We start from the raw sequence: 18,136 nt of genomic DNA, 5'->3' as shown, positions 1-18,136 counted from the left end.
CCAGCCGCGTCACACTCTGCAGCAAACCACCCTATTGCATGCTGAAGGTCCATGTTCGATGAAGCCAACAGAACAACATTGTCTGTGAATAACAGAGATGAAATCCTGTGGTCCCCGAACCGGACCCCCTCCAGCCCAAGGATGCCTTAAAATTCTGTCCATATAAATTATGAATAGAATTGGTGACAAAGAGCAGCACTGCCAAAGTCTAACATGCATTGGAAACAAATCTGACCTATTGCCGGCAATGTGAACCAGACTCCTACTCTGTTCATACAGGGACGGGATGGCCCTCAACAGATCGCCAATCAGAACTGATTGGGCACACTAATATGAGCCCTCAAGGACCCTGGTGAGGGTATAGAGCTGGTCCAGTGTACCACGGCCCGGACGAAAACCGCATTAATAATAATAATAATAGTACATTTTATTTAAAGGCACCTTTCGAGCAACTCAAGGACACCGTACAATCAACAAGAGCAATAAAACAACAAGAGAAATAATAAGATATACACAGCAATAGTGCAAATAAAAATAAGTATTAAAAGCCATCTTAAATAAGTGGGTTTTGAGTCTTGATTTGAACAGCGTAAGGGAGTCAATGTTTCTGATGGCAGGTGGTTGTGAGTCGCGGAGCAGAGCGGCTAAATGCTCTGTTGCCCATAGTTGAAAGGCGAGAAGAGGGACCAGACTAGTGGAGGGAGGAAGAAGATCGCAGGATGCGAGAAGGAACAGAAACGTGGATGAGGGCAGACAAATATGGAGGGGCGAGATTGTGGATGGCTTTGAATGTTAACATCAAGATTTTAAAGTCAATTTGAAAATAAACAGGCAAACAATGAAGCTGCTGCAGGACAGGGGTGATGTGATGAGAAGAAGGGGTTCTGGTGATGATACGGGCAGCTGAGTTCTGGACCAACTAAAGCTTACGGAGAGATTTATGAGTGAGACCAAAGAGAAGAGAGTTGCAGTAATCTAAATGAGATGTGACAAGGCTATGAACGAGAACAGCAGTGGCATGAGGGGTAAGAGCATTGTTCCTCCTGGATCCTAGGGTGAACCATTGGCCGGATCCTCCTCTCCAATACCCTGCCATAGACTTTTCCCCATATGCAAATAAATAAATGTATATAAAATATATATTAATAAATAAATAAATATGCAAATAAATAAATGTATATATAATTACACAAATGTTGGGGGGGAAAGTAAAAGTTTATTTTCCCCTTGAAACGTTTATTTATTTCTTGAACATAGTTCCAGATTTACTTTTCCTCAAGTCAACATGCTAATGAGCAGGGCTGCTGCTGGCCAGAAGGGTCCCTTATGCTAAATTTTACTGTGGTGCCCCCACAGAGGAGCAAAAGCACACAAACAAAACACATTCCTAATTTCAAACATTTACAAAAGGTAAGGAATAAAGCTCTCTCTGTACCTGTAGAGATTGACGGTCCTCAGTGCAGCATTCTGTGTCTGTACCTGTGCAGCAGCTGGTGTCTCTGGAGCAGTGCTGGATCAGGCCGCCTCATCTTCTTTTGGAACAAATGTTGGCATTGACCTCCATGTACAATACAGAAGAAAACAGTCATTTAAAGAAAAACTCATGACATACTATTAAAACAATAGGCTAGTCAAGCACTTCATAATGTTTACAAACTACAATCAAAATGTGGATTTAATCTGCACTGTAATCTATGGTGACAAAAGCTGACCCTTTCTTTCAGTATAAATCAAAGACAGTTGTGTTTTTAGGAATTAATTAGTGTATTTTTAAACAAAAACTTTAACATTCAGAAAAAAAAATATCGTTATTGACTTCATGCAATAAAAATGGTTTCTGGCATGTGACTTACAGTAATTTGACTCATTTTATATTATTGATCTTTCAGAAATCACAGAATATTCGTCAGTTTTGTTATTTTAAAAAGACTAAAGAGACTTTATTGTCAATGCAGTGATACAAGAAATAACAACAGAAGAATAAGAAATGTAGAAATAGACAAAACAATAAACAATGATAACTGCAGTTTGCAAAGAATGATATAATATATAATTATATAACACAATAACTATATAATGATAAATAAAAGAAACAGTGGATTGATTGCGCAGTGCGTGTGTACAGTATGTAGCTGGTGTGCAAACAGAATTGTAAAGTAATGCTCGAGTTAATAACAATAATTGAGTTTGTGTAATTATCAGCAACTTGGGGATGAGGGGCAAACGTGAAAATTCATGGAGCATGTCCCGTCTAAAGCACAATGCATAGCAGTTGTGGCGAAGTTTAAACGTTAGCTAGCCTCACTAATTTACTTGTTATTACCTGAAAGTGATGCACACGATTCATCTTGTACTTTCTTCCTCTTCTCGGCTCCAGACTGCTGTCTTTTCCCGGGCATAGAGCTGCAACTTACATCATTATAATTATATGCTGCTAGCAGCTGTAAACTAAGATAAGCGGACCGGACCGGGCCGCGCGCACATGGCTATGCGCGTGCACGAAAAAAATACCTCGCATGTTTGATTATGCGTCCGTCATAAAATTATTTATTAAATATATTTAACGACCTATTATCAATTGTTATTTACCTGCCCGCACTATTCATTATTTAAATATTTATTGATGCAGGAATTTGAGGATTTTTATTTATTTGAATATTTATTATTTATTCATTTAGGCTATTATTTTATTTATGCAGGCATTTATGGATTTATTTAATCATTTATTTTTATATTTGCGTATTTATTTGTTGTTTTTGCTGGTTTTGTCCTCAATACCATCGTGCTTTGACAGCATAATGTCTGGTGATGTCTCATTCCTGTTTTCCAATTATGTAAAGCAAATGGCAAATATCTTAAAGTTTTATTGGCTAAAGGAGATGTCATGTGGCATTGCTAAGATTTTACTTTATTGGTTTAATATTATTAATGTTTTTTTTTCTGACGTGAACTGAAACGTGTGACGATTTTCAAGTTCAAAAGTAAAACTATCCTAATTAGGAAAAACGGGGTAAATATTTATTTATTTAGGTTTATGGGCCCTCTGTTATTATGCCTTACAATTATTTAAAAAAAATCTGTATTTAATAACAAAGACTGTACAAACATAAAGCTCGTGCTGCTCTAATTGACTGAGCGCTGAAATCAATTACTGTTTACATTTAAATGACCCTCGTCATTCTGTCACCCCGGCAACCTGAGTTGGTTTACAAACCCACACAACTCTAAACTAATCTCCTGTTGGCTGACTTACATCAGTTTGAGAAGTTGTTCATGATGACTCTGCGACGATCAAGAAGGACCAGGACTCTCCCTGGACACCTCGGGGACTTCTTGCTGGAGCGCACCTCCGTGGAGCAGCGACACCTGCGGAACGCGGCGGTCCTTCCTGCCCTCCGTCCTGCAGCTTCAGTCTCCCCAGTGGGTGAGTGTCCACAGGAGGAGCCCCTCTCCATCCACGGTAGGAGTGTGCAGGAATTTCAGACCATCTACCACAGTGTGATGGACTCCACCGTGAGGAAGCGTGCAGGCCGGTACACTCTTCAGCACGGATTGGAGGTAAAGCAGCGGCTGTGGGAGAAGCTGGACCGGCCTGCACTGCAGGAGACCGAGCTGCCTGACGGACGCGTGGTCATCACAGAGGTCAGATCCGGGTCCAGTGTCCCCCCTCACATCGTGGTGGACATCAGCAAGGAGCCGCTGCCCAAGGAGCCCCGGAGGAAGAAGCCCAGGCACTGAGCCATCCAAGTGCCAGATGGAGGATCATGGGCGCGTATGTACATACTGTATATATTGTATATAGTTACAGAATAAGTTTGCAATACATCAAATTTCACTTTTCATTCAACTTTTCATCACATTGCTGGATGTTTTGGTGGTTGTCGGTGCTGTGGCTATGTAGGTTGACATGCGTTTAGGCGGTTTCTTGCGTGTTGCTGGTCTCCTCTGAGTGGTTTTGGCACATTAGTGGTTGTTGTTAGGGTTGTCAGTGTTAGTTGGGTTAGGGTAGGTTAGGGTCCCTCACACGGTTTGCAGCTTGATGTTTGATGCTTATTAAAAAAAAAAAAAAAAAAAAAAAAAATATATATATATATATATAAAAAATATTTACAATTTATAATTACAATTTATACTCACACACACACACACACACACACACACACACACACACACACACACACACACACACACACACACACATATATATATATATATATATATATATATATATGTATATATATATATATATATATATATATATATATATATAAAAGATAAAATTACAATTTCTACACACACACACACACACACGCATATATATATATATATATATATATATATATATATATATATATATATATATATATATATATATATAATTACAATTTATACTCACACACACACACACACACACACACACACACACATATATATATATATATATATATATATATATATATATATATATATATGTGTGTGTGTGTGTGTGAGTATAAATTGTAATTTTATATACATATACATATATATATATATATATATATATATATATATATATATATATATATATATATATATATATATATAAAAGATAAAATTACAATTTATACACACACACATAAATACACACACACATAAACACACACACACATAAACACACACACACACACACACACACACACACACATATATATATATATATATATAATTTTTTTTTATTATTATTATTATATAATATAAATCATATATATATATATATATATATATATATATATATATATATATATATATATATATATATATATATATATATATATATATATATATATATATATATATATATATATATATATATATATATATATATATATATATATATATATATATATAAAAGATAAAATTACAATTTATACACACACACATAAACGCACACACACACTGAAAAGTGTTTTTTCCAAAAAAAATTTTTTTTTTAAAGTTTTAGTGGGTAAAAAGCGGGTCTTCTTTCATGGAAACACATAAATAAAATTAATGGATTATTTCAGCAAACATGTAATACTTATGGCCCTGGGGTAAAATAAAGATAAGGGACCACTTAAAAATACTATTGGTTATCCTGAAATGAATTAATACAAGTTATTGTGAAATTCTGTGTTTAATGTTATAAAATTGACTCAGAAACTACCACTGAAAGAAGATTTCAAGCCATTATTGAGATAAATGCGGTAAGAAGTAAACAATTAAACATTTACTGAAAATAGTCTACAATATCAAGAAATTGATACAGATTTAAATGGCACAAATGTGTGTATATGATGGCAAAATTATTTTGTGCATGTGAAATATCCCTTAATTTCAAATAATAATGTTTATTGTACTTTATTGCATTTTAATATGAAAAAAATATAATTTTTAAAAAATGAAATAATCCTCAAAATAAGAATCTAAATCTTTCAGTAGTGGTAGTAGTGTATAATGAGTAAGATGATTTTGTCAAACAACTGAATCATTCAGAAAGAAGTAAAGCGCTCTCTGGACTATTGAAAACATGGATTCATTCACAAGTAAATCTTTTGTGGTTATTAAGGTCATGTTTAATGCAATTCTCAGTAAGTTTTGAATAAATAAAAAAGTAAATTTGACCTAATTTACGACGTGAATTTCTATAATCTCTGAGTAACCATGAGCATAAGATAAAACTGAGTTCAGAGTTTAATTAAAGAATTATTATTGACCCAGAGATTACTAATACTATATTACTACTACTATTAGTAAGGGCCAGGCCAGACATTTTAAAATAAGTGGACCTTGGTGAAATAGAGTTGGCCCTTAGTGCCTACTCTTAAACTAAGTGTATAATAACTAGTTTTTTATATTTATGAACTCTAATAGTAATTGATTTAACGAGTGACAATTTTTACTATCAATCCTCGTTTCTAAATAAATTAATTGCAAAAATATGCAAAGAATCTGAAATCATTTACTTTGAGGCCAATAGAAAACTGACATTGTTCTTCAGCAATAAATATATAAATATAAGCATTTTTAAAAGATTCTCAGTTGGTGGAATGAACTCCCTAACTACATCAGAATGGCAGAGTCACTCGCTGTCTTCAAGAAACGACTAAAAACTCAACTATTTAGTCTCCACTTTCCTTACTAATCTGCAATTCCCTCTCTGACTCCTCCACTAACTACTAAAAAAAATAAATAAATAAATACTAATGTTTTGCTTCTTACACTTTCTTTACATACCTGAAACTTGCCTATAACACTTATTCATTGTTGCTCTTATAGTTGTGTAAATTGCTTCCTTGTCCTCATTTGTAAGTCGCTTTGGATAAAAGCGTCTGCTAAATGACTAAATGTAAATGTAAATTTGTTCACTCTTTATTAAGCTAGAAAAAACAACACAATGGCAATATGAAAACATAAACTACAATAGAAGTTTATTTGCTTTATAACAGGCTGTGATAAACTGGTTGGCAATTCAATTATTGGCAACTATTGCAGTAACAGTGATCCACACAGTGGCCATTAGCTAGCATTAGTAATGCATTATTACTACTAATTAAATACATAAGTAAAAACATATCTTGACTTCATGAATTTATGCTGCATTAATCCCCCCTATAGAAAACACTTTGCACAATAAAAATGCTGAATCATTCTCTCCCAGTAGCTGGTGCGCAAAGTACAGATCAGCAATGATGAGCAGTGAAGACTCTACACATTTGATTAAATAAAGTGAAGCAAAAGTTCATTGAATTACACCCATTTAAAAATTTTTTTAAAAAGTTGGAAAGCAACAGTTGGACAGTTCCATTTTTGTGCACAGTAGGGGGACTTTAAATTTGACCTAGTTTGTTTATAGTAAATGACATTTGGTGTTTTATAATTATTGCAACACATTTTATAAATGCAGTTTTCAGTGTCAAGCAGTCAGATTTACTGTTGTGTTAAAAACAACTAGAACTGGAAATGGATTGGAATAGATTAAATACACATCAGACTCCTCTCTAATGAAATAAAAACATTCTCACTGAATTTCTCCAGATGTAGATGCCCAAAGTCATCTTCCTGCTGCATGTTTATTCTTGAGGCATTTATCAGTACAGTAACATGAATGCTCTTGTGCGCAGGAAGAAGCTCCTCAGACAGGAAGTGAAGAGCAGTACTTTGGGAAGCCCTGCTGCTTCTGCTGAGCTTCTAGAGCACTTGCAGTCCAGATACTGGATCTCTGCTCACCTGCACTCGACTCAACACTGATGCAGCACCAGGTGGGTCCTCCTTCACTGTCACTCTGTGCTGTTGACAAACGAAAACTTTTAGTTACCTTGGATTGAGCCTGTTTCACACACTACATGGCTTATGTAGTGACAATCATTGTAATATGAAGTCAAAATTATTAGCCCTCCTGTACATTTCTTTTCTTATTCAAATGATGTTTATTAGAAGAAGGAATTTATCACAGTATTTCCTTTTTTTCTGGGTAAAAAAAAACACTTTGGATCAATATTACTAGTTTTCTTAAGCAATATTGTTTTCGATTGTCTACAGACCAAACCACTGTTATACAATGACTTGCCTAATTACCCTAACTTGCCCAGTTAACCTAATTAACCCAGTAAAGCCTTTAATTGGCACTTTAATCAGACATTTTGGTCCATATTGACATGATAGCATCATGAAAGCAGTTGCTGCAGATTTGTCAGCTGCACATCCATGATGCGAATCTCCCGTTCCACCACATCTCAGAGGTGCTCTATTGCATTGAGCTCTGGTGACTCTGGAGGCCATTTGAGTACAGTGAACTCATTGTCATGTCTGACATGTTTCCAGTCTGAGATGATTCGCACTTCAAGACATGGCATGTTATCCTGCTGAAAGTTGCCATCAGAAGATGGGTACACTGTGGTCATAAAAGGATGGTCATGGTCAGCAACAATATTCAGGCAGGCTGTGGTGTCAACAAGCTGTTTGTCCCTTCAGGGTAAGAATAATGAATAATGCTGCCCTGAAGATCAGCAAGTTTCTCTCACATGATGAATTTCTTCCTTCAGATATTGATCCTGCTGTTTCCGTCATCCAGCATGTTTCAGTATGAAGTGAGATCCAGAAGTAGATTCAGTTGTTTTGTCATTGCAGATTGCAGATTGTGGAGGAAGCTCCTACGTGAAGCTCGAGCTTGATCCAGAATGGCTGGCCATCCTGAAACGACCTTCGAAAGCCATCCCGCAGTTTCTGGAACCCTCCGCTGGACAACAGACTACACAGCAGAGACAAAATACATTACAATGATCACAGCTGTTCATTTTCTGATAGCTTGCTGATACCATATTCAATTCCATTTCTAAGTATTTTAGCATCCTGTTCCTCTGCTTCTTTCAGGTGGGATTTCAGTCCATCTACATCCTGCTGGGCAAAGCGGACAGACTTACAGGGAGGAGTTTATTCAGCCTTCTTTGATGACTAGAATATTTAGAAAAACTGGATTTGTCGGAATTAAAAATGTAAGACATTATAAATGACTTTATCCTCACTTTTGTTCAATTTAAAGTGTACTTGTTAAATAAAACTTTTAATTTCACAATGTTCTTTGACAAAAAAAACTCACTTTAAGTTATTCAACATTGTAATATGATGTTACAAAAGCTTTTGATCTCAGATAAATACTGCTATTTGAATATGTTTAACATCAAATAAAAAAGTACTCAAGTGTTAAAAAAAATTGATAATAATAATAATAGTAATAATAATAATAATAATAACAATAATATTAATAATAATAATAATAATAATAATAATAATAGGACTGTTTTTGCTGTGCTTTGGAGTAAATGCAGGTTTGGTGAGCCTGTTTATTTTTCCAACACATTTCTAAACATAATAGTTTGTTCTGTAGACTACCGAAAAAATAGCTTAAAGGGGCTAATAATTTTGACCCTAAAATAATTTATAAAAATTTAAAACTGCTTTTATTCTAGCCAAAATAAAACAAATAAGACTTTCTCCAAAAGAAAAAAATATTATCAGACATACTGTGAAAATTTCTATGCTCTGTTAAACATCATTTGGCAAATATTTAAAAAAAGAAAAAAATCAGTTTTTAGACATGGTCCTGTCTCTAGAGGTGTTTAGATGTCAATTTACCGACCTTGATTTTCAGTCAGCATTATTGTTTATGACAGTTGCCATTTTCTCAAAAAATGCTCTAAAAGACATTATTTTTATTTGAAATTTTGAAGAAATGTTATCAGACCTTTTTGGAATAACATGCTTAATAAATCCAGACAAACTGACTCATTGGTCTCTTATTTCTTCTTTCTTATTGGTCAACTGTATTTAATTGGGATGGTTATAAATAAAGTCTATTCATTATTATCAGCATCATTAAAGATAACATCAAACCAAAATATTAAATAACTCATGAAAGAGTTGTGATTCCTTGATCAAATGACAAATGTATGCCTGGGTCACAAAAATAAATTTCCACATATAAAAATAAAAGACAGAATAAAAAAATGTTGAATATTTTACTGCCATTCTTCATGTATGGGCGGCCGCCACCAAATGAATCTTTTTGGCTGGAGACTTCTTTCACTTAGATAGATTTTTAGAGGTTATAAACAGCTTGTTATGCTGCTTGATGTTCCGATGTTTTCTTATTATTTTATTCCACTTTTTATGTACAGTCATGAACACGGTTGTTTGTAGAGCAAGTAGTTAGACCATTTTCTGCCATTAGTTATTTCTCCTATAGGCAATTAAATCTGAAGTTCTAAAACAATTGCAAAAATGAGCACTGCAGCATAAGGTCAATAGTGTTGTCCCTTGGGAACACATGTTAAATACTAAGTTCTGTGAGATACTGAATACAGGAATTCTTAAAGATTCTAAATATCTATGCACTTGCCCGGTTATTGTTTCTGACTGATGTCAAAATTGTATAATTCTGAACATAAAAATGCCGCAGGCTCAACTCAGGTGAAAACACTGAAGAGGAACCAGAATGAAGGAGAGGACCAGAGAGAGACCCAGCGCTCCTGACAGAACCCGGCACAGCAATCCCTCTGATTCCAGCTGAAGATACAATACATACAACAGTCAACAAGATCACACACCTTCACTCCTAAGTTATTTAACTGACCGAAAGCTTACACTCTTAAAAGAAACGGTTCTATATAGAACCAAAAATGGTTCTTTCAAACGCTTCATATATGGAACCCCAAAAGATTAAAAATAGAACCATTTAAGGGTTCATTAAATAGATCCCCAAATGGTTCTTTCAAGCGCTTCATATATGGAACCCCAAAAAGGGTTATAACTAGAACCATTTGAGGGTTCTTTATTTATTATTGAATTAATGTTATTTATTATTGAATAAAAAATAAAACCAATGCAGAAAATTCAAATTGTTTAAATTTATTCAATTTACTTCACAAAATAAGTTTTAAATAATATTTAAAATTGCACCTCTGCGTACTTTGTATAAGATCTACCTCTAAACATTATACATTTTTACTATTTAATTAGTAAACATAATTAACAGCTTAATGGCATTCAAAAATCTAATTCTAATGATTTCACTTTTTATTAAACATTTGTAAGCTTATTTACTGATTGAACAAATACAAAACTTAACTTTCAAACATCTCTAAAATGATGAAAAATGTATTACAATGCAGATAGAAACAATACACAAACATCTATTAAATAACACTACAATTTCAACAAGTTGACGGTACATACATGTACTGGTCATGGCAACATCCATTTTTATACATAATTTTCAATAAAAGTTATTGAAGAAAGTGCTTAATGGCACACAAAACTTTGCAAAATGATTAAACAAAACACTGAGAACAGCCATTCTACAACCTGTAACATGTCCATGTTTGCCGGCCTCTCTTATAACGTAAATAGTTTTGTCCATGGGTGGCACAGTGGCTCACTGGTTATAACTGTCACATCACAGCAAGAAGGTCACTGGTTCGAGTCCTGACTGGGTCAGTTGGTGTTTCTGTGTGAAGTTTGCAAGTTCTCCCAGTGTTTGTGTGGGTTTCCTTTGGGTGCTCCAGTTGCCCCCACAGTCCAAAGGCATGCGTACGGTATTGGTGAATTGGCCATAGTAAGTGAATGTGTGCAGGTGTATGAGAGAGTGTATGGGTGTTTCCCAGTGCTGGGTTGCGGCTGGAAAGTGAAGAGTAATTGCTTATTCATTCTACTGTGGTGCCTCTGATAAATGAGGGAGCAGAAGGATAGTGAGCGAGTGTTGGCCATCGTAATGCTGACACTTCAAGCTTTGACGGAATCAGGAGAGCTGTTAGGACCTTTGGATTTCTGTAAAACAATATTTCAATGCTGAGTACTTCCTTCTTTCCTTCCCTTCTATTGGGCCATTTCTTTTAAAGATGTTTCTGTGTTCTTCACTAAGTCCTTATATGCAGCATCCTAAATTAAAACATTTTGTTTACTTTGTGTAAGTTTCCTAGTGACACATTTTTAGCAATACAAGTACTTTAAAGTCATCAAAAATACAGAAATACAGTGTAGACAGCTGTAATATATTTTCTATTTAATCTGCATTTCATTTGTTACAGAATTTAATGAAATTGACATTTCTGAGTGACCTCAATTTAGTATGAACATTAAATAAAACAATAAAATTAGAATAAGAACAAAACTAAATAATTGTTTATCAAATAACATACATCATATTTGGCAGATACTTTTATCCAAAGGGACTTAGATTGTGTTTAATCTACATTTATTAATATGTGTGATCTGGAACACATTTGGCATTGCTAATGCATTGCTTTACCAAATGAGCTTTAAAATGTCATATACACAGATTTTTCATATCTATTTGGCACACAATGTAACAGTGTTTGGTTACTCACAAGCTGTGGCACTCCAATAAGAAGAAACTGCTCCATTACTTTTGCAGACCCCTCCATAATCTGTACTCTGGAAAATAGTGTGTTTCATTTGGTTCTTGACTTATTCGTAAACGATGTCGCATTCTAGGTCCATCACAATCTGAGGTAAGAAGACAGCATTTGTAGAATGTGTAAATATGAATTTAAATCACAGAATTAATCTTGACATAAAATGTATTGAAATGAACTTGCCTTGTGTTAAGTCCCTCAGAGTCCAGTTCACTTCCTTTTGATCCCATCATATGAGCTCACCACTGAAATCCTTTCATTTTTACATTTGTTTTGAAGACATTGCAACAAGGAATCCTGTAGGCAAATTTACACCTTTCAATACATATTTCTTCTCTGCAGGACTTTTTTTAAGCAACGACCTTAATATTCTCACTGTATTAAAACAGCAGTAGTAAGTAATAGAATATTTTTTGATAAATATATTTTTTCAGTACACAACAACCAAAAAGTCTGAATTATGCATGTTATAAAATACAATACTTTACCAGGTGTGCTTGAAGATGATGTCAAACAAATATGGATGTGACTTGTGTTTTTCTTTAAGCTGCATGGGATCCTTCTTCTCCAAAGCTACTTGTGTGCAGCAGATCAAATTTGGAAACTTAATATGGGTCCCATGACACTTTTCTGTAATGATAAATACAATCTTGAAGTCTTTTATAATATTTATTTCATTTTACTGACCACAATACAGTTTGTTTGGATTTTAAAACAATGATACATACCAAGCACGAGTTTTATGATGCAGTTCAGTTTCCAGGCTGTTTGAAGAAAAATAAAATATACATTAAAATATTTATTTTAAACTTATTTTGCACTATATATATATATATATATATATATATATATATATATATATATATATATATATATATATATATATATATATAATTTCACAATACATTTAATCTGCATTTTTGTGTCTTTTATAAATAAGACCTGATCTTTCATCTATGGATTGTTAAAATATGTTTGGCTTTTTAAAGGTTTCAATAATATTCAGGGGCGGACTGGCCATAGGGAGAACTTGCCACCGTGACTGGCCTCCCGCGCGTGCACAGACTCGGACACGAATCTGCCTGTGCGGGCACGAGCGGTGCACTGCTATCTTGCGGTTTTATGCAGACTAGCGGGAACGTCTCAAAAGCGGGCAGTAATGTCCACTACTTTGCAGAGTTTAGCTCAATCACTGATAAAACACACACGAACCAAGCTAAAAGTGAGCGTTTGTTCAAGGTTGGAGCTAAAAACAACAAGAAAAACACGATGAAATCGGCACAAATCTAGTTAATTTTAAAGTAACATGCACATGCTTCATTCACGCTCTCTCGAAGCTCGCCTTCAAATAACACAGCTGTGTACTGTTATCGGTAATTTAATTAGTAGTACTGACAAACAAGTATAGCGATATTGTAACTTATTTCGAATAAAAAGCAGAACAAAATTCAACTTAACAGATTTCTGAACCGAAGGGTGACGACCGAGGTCATCGCAAGCACAGTGTTTATCCATATTAACGCTAAAGTTACCCCCATTCAATCTGTATTACCATATAACACGAGGGATTTTCTATCAAATAGAAACCTTACTTCATAATACAAAATATTTCACTATATATATTAAATGTACTACCTGAATGATGAAGCTGAAATAGTGGACTTCTCCTTTCGCAAAATTAACCTTCTCTCGAGGCTCTTCACCACTGGTCCATGACATGTCCTTGTCAATGACTGACGTCACCAGAGGGCTTTTTTATGATTATTAGTTTCAAATAAATTATTAAACCATAACAACATGTTACTGCACAGTCTAAATAAATTGGTTATTTTATTTATTTCACAAAATAATTTGTCAAAAATGTTAAACATAAACTAGGCCTATAAGTTATATGCTATTGTACAAACCTGCATAAAAAAATCCCATCATACTGTACACTGATTAAGTTTTTGACCACAGCATTCATTTTATTAGGTTTTGACTCAAAAAGCTTTGTCTCTCTGTGTTATAACTTATAATTATTTCATAATCTTTACTAAATAATTATGTTATGATTCAAAAATTATAGAACCATTTTAATCAAAAAGGTTATTTGCAGTCAAAGGGTTCTACCTTCCTGCAGATTTCAGTTGCTATCCATATCAAACACACCTAAACCAATTAATTAGGACCTGAACACCACTTGATAATTACAGGCAGGTGTGTTTGATATGGGTAGCAATTGAAATCTGCAGGAAGGTAGATCTCCAGGAACCGGATTGAGCACCCTGCTATATACCATGGGGGTCAAACTCCAAGTTCCTGGAGAACTGCAGGGCAGCAGAGTTTAGTACCCACCCTGCTTCAACAGTACCTGTAGATTTCTATCAAGCCTTAATTAGTTTAATCAGGTGTGTTTAATTAGAGTTACAGCTTAAAGTCCCGGTCACACTGCACTTTTCTCCCTATAGACTTCCATTCATACGCATGTGAGTACTGCAGACCTGGAATGATAGCTCATGCGACAAATTTCATAATTCACAGCATTGGAAAGTTCAAGCTTGAAAAATGCTGACATGCGAAATCACATCATGTGATTGCTTGAGACCAATCAAAGATCAAAACATGACCTCTCTGGCTTGCTTTTTCAATCTCTAATTATTTTGTTTAATTCCACTACTCGCTTTAATTCCACTTCGCAGTGCAGAATGACAGAATTTTGCTTGCTGAAATGTTAGTGTGACCGCAGCCTTACTGTGCAGACCTGTAATATGCAAGACAATATTTATATCTGCTGATTTCTTAATTTTGTTATACCTTTTGTTATTTATTTGTTTGGTGCCAAAACAATAAAATATATTTGTCTGATAAATGTTATGCCTTCTATTTTTAAATAACAGCTAAGAATACTGATTAATTTTAGTAACACTACAATAACTATATATGACATACTATTAATGTGTATGCAGTATAATGCTGTGATTTGTAACACTACAATACAGTAATTAACTGTACACAGTTTCCAGTTAGTTACCACTGCTGCTCTATTACAGTAATTAACTGGCAACACTGTTGCCAGTTACTTACTGTACCCAAACTTAGTGAGTGGCTGGCAACAGTGTTGCCAGTATTTTACTGTAAAAAAAAACCTGGTAAGGTCTAACAGTGTACTATTAATGTGTATGCAGTATAATGCTGTGATTTGTAACACAACAATACAGTAATTAACTGTAAAGTTTTCAGTTAGTTAGCCCTGCTGCTCTATTACAGTAATTAACTGGCAACCCTGTTGCCAGCTACTCACTGTAATGGTTCAGTTACAGTAAATAACTGACAAAACTGTTGCCAGTTACTTACTGTAACCAAACTTTTACAATGAGTAGCTGGCAACAGTGTTGCCAGTATTCTACTGTAAAAAAAACCCGGTAAGGTCTAACAGTGCAACATCGTCTGTGAATAACAGAGATGAAATCCTGTGGTCCCCGAACCGGACCCCCTCCAGCCCAAGGATGCCTTAAAATTCTGTCCATTTAAATTATGAATAGAATTGGTGACAAAGGGCAGCCCTGCCAAAGTCTAACATGCATTGGAAACAAATCTGACCTATTGCCGGCAATGTGAACCAGACTCCTACTCTGTTCATACAGGGACGAGATGGCCCTCAACAGATCGCCTCTGATTGGGGATTTGTTGAGGAACTGATTGGGCATACTAATATGAACCCTCAAGGACCCTGGTGAGGGTATAGAGCTGGTCCAGTGTACCACGGCCCGGATGAAAACCGCATTAATAATAATAATAATAATACATTTTATTTAAAGGCACCTTTCCAGCAACTTAAGGACACCGTACAATCAACAAGAGCAATAAAACAACAAGAGAAATAATAAGATATTCACAGCAATAGTGCAAATAAAATTAGGTATTAAAAGCCATCTTAAATAAGTGGGTTTTGAGTCTTGATTTGAACAGCGTAAGGGAGTCAATGTTTCTGATGGCAGGTGGTTGTGAGTCGCGGAGCAGAGCGGCTAAATGCTCTGTTGCCCATAGTTGAAAGGCGAGAAGAGGGACCAGACAAGTGGAGGGAGGAAGAAGATTGCAGGGTGCGAGAAGGAACAGAAATGTGGATGAGGGCAGACAAATATGGAGGGGCGAGATTGTGGATGGCTTTGAATGTTAACATCAAGATTTTAAAGTCAATTCAAAAATGAACAGGCAAACAATGAAGTTGCTGCAGGACAGGGGTGATGTGATGAGAAGAAGGGGTTCTGGTGACGATACGGGCAGCTGAGTTCTGGACCAACTGAAGCTTACGGAGAGACTTATGAGGGAGACCAAAGAGAAGAGAGTTGCAGTAATCTAAACGAGATGTGACAAGGCTATGAACGAGAACAGCAGTGGCATGAGGGGTAAGAGCATTGTTCCTCCTGGATCCTAGGGTGAACCATTGGCCGGATCCTCCTCTCCAATACCCTGCCATAGACTTTTCCCCATATGCAAATAAATAAATGTATATAAAATTACACAAATGTTGGGGGGGAAAAGTAAAAGTTTATTTCCCCCTTGAAACGTTTATTTATTTCTTGAACATAGTTCCAGATTTACTTTTCCTCAAGTCAACATGCTAATGAGCAGGGCTGCTGTGGTGCCCCCACAGAGGAGCAAAATCACACAAACAAAACACATTCCTAATTTCAAACATTTACAAAAGGTAAGGAATAAAGCTCTCTCTGTACCTGTAGAGACTGACGGTCCTCAGTGCTGCATTCTGTGTCTGTACCTGTGCAGCTGCTGGTGTCTCTGGAGCAGTGCTGGATCAGGCCGCCTCATCTTCTTTTGGAACAAATGTTGGCATTGACCTCCATGTACAATACAGAAGAAAACAGTCATTTAAAGAAAAACTCATGACATACTAAAACAACAGGCTAGTCGAGCACTTCATAATGTTTACAAACTACAATCAAAATGTGGATTTAATCTGCACTGTAATCTATGGTGACAAAAGCTGACCCTTTCTTTCAGTATAAATCAAAGACAGTTGTGTTTTTAGGAATTAATTAGTGTATTTTTTAACAAAAACTTTAACATTCAGAAAAAAAATATCGTTATTGACTTCATGCAATAAAAATGGTTTCTGGCATGTGGCTTACAGTAATTTGACTCATTTTATATTTTTGATCTTTCAGAAATCACAGAATATTCGTCAGTTTTGTTATTTTAAAAAGACTAAAGAGACTTTATTGTCAATGCAATGATACAAGCAATAACAACAGAAGAATAAGAAATGTAGAAATAGACAAAACAATAAACAATGATAACTGCAGTTTGCAAAGAATGATATAATATATAATTATATAACACAATAACTATATAATGATAAATAAAAGAAACAGTGGATTGATTGTGCAGTGCGTGTGTATGTAGCTGGTGTGCAAACAGAATTGTAAAGTAATGCACGAGTTAATAACAATAATTGAGTTTGTGTAATTATCAGCAACATGGGGATGAGGGGCAAATGTGAAAATTCATGGAGCATGTCCCGTCTACAGCACAATGTATAGCAGTTGTGGCGAAGTTTAAACGTTAGCTATAGCCTCACTAATTTCATTAGATTCATCTTGTACTTTCTTCCTCTTCTCGGCTCCAGACTGCTGTCTTTTCCCGGGCATTGAGCTGCAACTTACATCATTATAATTATATGCTGCTAGCAGCTGTAAACTAAGATAAGTGGACCGGACCGGGCCGCGCGCACATGGCTATGCGCGTGCACGAAAAAATTACCTCGCATGTTTGATTATGCGTCCGTCATAAAATTATTTATTAAATACATTTAATGACCTATTATCAATTATTATTTACCTGCCCGCACTATTCATTATTTAAATATTTATTGATGCAGGAATTTGAGGATTTTTATTTATTTGAATATTTATTATTTATTCATTTAGGCTATTATTTTGTTTATGCAGGCATTTATGGATTTATTTAATCATTTATTTTTATATTTGCGTATTTATTTGTTGTTTTTGCTGGTTTTGTCCTCAATATCGTGCTTTGAGAGCATAATGTCTGCTGATGTCTCATTCCTGTTTTCCAATTAAGCAAATGGCAAATATCTTAAAGTTTTATTGGCTAAAGGAGATGTCATGTGGCATTGCTAAGATTTTACTTTATTGGTTTAATATTATTAATGTTTTTTTTCTGACGTG

At 35.0% G+C, this 18,136-nt stretch overlaps 1 protein-coding gene and 2 long non-coding RNA genes across 4 annotated transcripts in view; 1 reads left to right on the top strand and 2 right to left on the bottom strand.

The window, feature by feature from the left end:
- LOC147836053 (uncharacterized) overlaps positions 1-3,157 on the bottom strand; it is a 191,178-nt gene extending 188,021 nt beyond the window's left edge. The window contains exons 1-2 of the long non-coding RNA XR_015495965.1: positions 2,324-3,157; positions 1,436-1,558 (exon numbers count right to left, since the gene is read on the bottom strand). This is a non-coding gene — a long non-coding RNA (uncharacterized LOC147836053). The remainder of the gene's footprint in view (positions 1-1,435; positions 1,559-2,323) is intronic.
- Positions 2,949-10,113, top strand: LOC147836052 (uncharacterized). 2 transcript variants are annotated; one of them, XM_087261548.1, is made up of 5 exons: positions 2,949-3,772; positions 7,140-7,277; positions 7,840-7,990; positions 8,146-8,510; positions 9,974-10,113. In XM_087261548.1, exon 1 carries the CDS (start codon positions 3,274-3,276, stop codon positions 3,736-3,738), a length of 465 nt encoding a protein of 154 aa, XP_087117674.1. In that variant the 5' UTR covers positions 2,949-3,273; the 3' UTR covers positions 3,739-3,772; positions 7,140-7,277; positions 7,840-7,990; positions 8,146-8,510; positions 9,974-10,113. The 2 variants fall into 2 exon arrangements, with proteins under 2 accessions (XP_087117674.1, XP_087117675.1); XM_087261549.1 differs by lacking the exons at positions 7,840-7,990; positions 9,974-10,113 and having other exon boundaries at positions 3,181-3,772; positions 8,146-8,525.
- Positions 10,114-10,406: 293 nt separating this feature from the next.
- LOC141374990 (uncharacterized) lies at positions 10,407-13,662 on the bottom strand. The gene is made up of 6 exons (XR_015495966.1): positions 13,584-13,662; positions 12,677-12,712; positions 12,437-12,578; positions 12,132-12,245; positions 11,901-12,039; positions 10,407-11,451 (listed from the first exon to the last, which is right to left on the bottom strand). It is a non-coding gene; the product is annotated as an uncharacterized LOC141374990 (long non-coding RNA).
- Between the last annotated feature and the right edge of the window lie 4,474 nt (positions 13,663-18,136).

Source organism: Danio rerio, chromosome 7 (genome assembly GCF_052040795.2).
Source record: "Danio rerio strain M-AB ecotype USA chromosome 7, GRCz13ab, whole genome shotgun sequence".
Lineage (NCBI taxonomy): Eukaryota > Metazoa > Chordata > Actinopteri > Cypriniformes > Danionidae > Danio > Danio rerio.
Note: the sequence above shows the minus strand (reverse complement) of the source record. Positions and strands in the feature narration are given on the sequence as shown.

What these genes read in the sequence shown, in the direction of transcription:
- LOC147836052 (XM_087261548.1), top strand. Translation starts at nt 3,274, where the DNA reads ATGATGACTCTGCGACGATCAAGAAGGACCAGGACTCTCCCTGGACAC.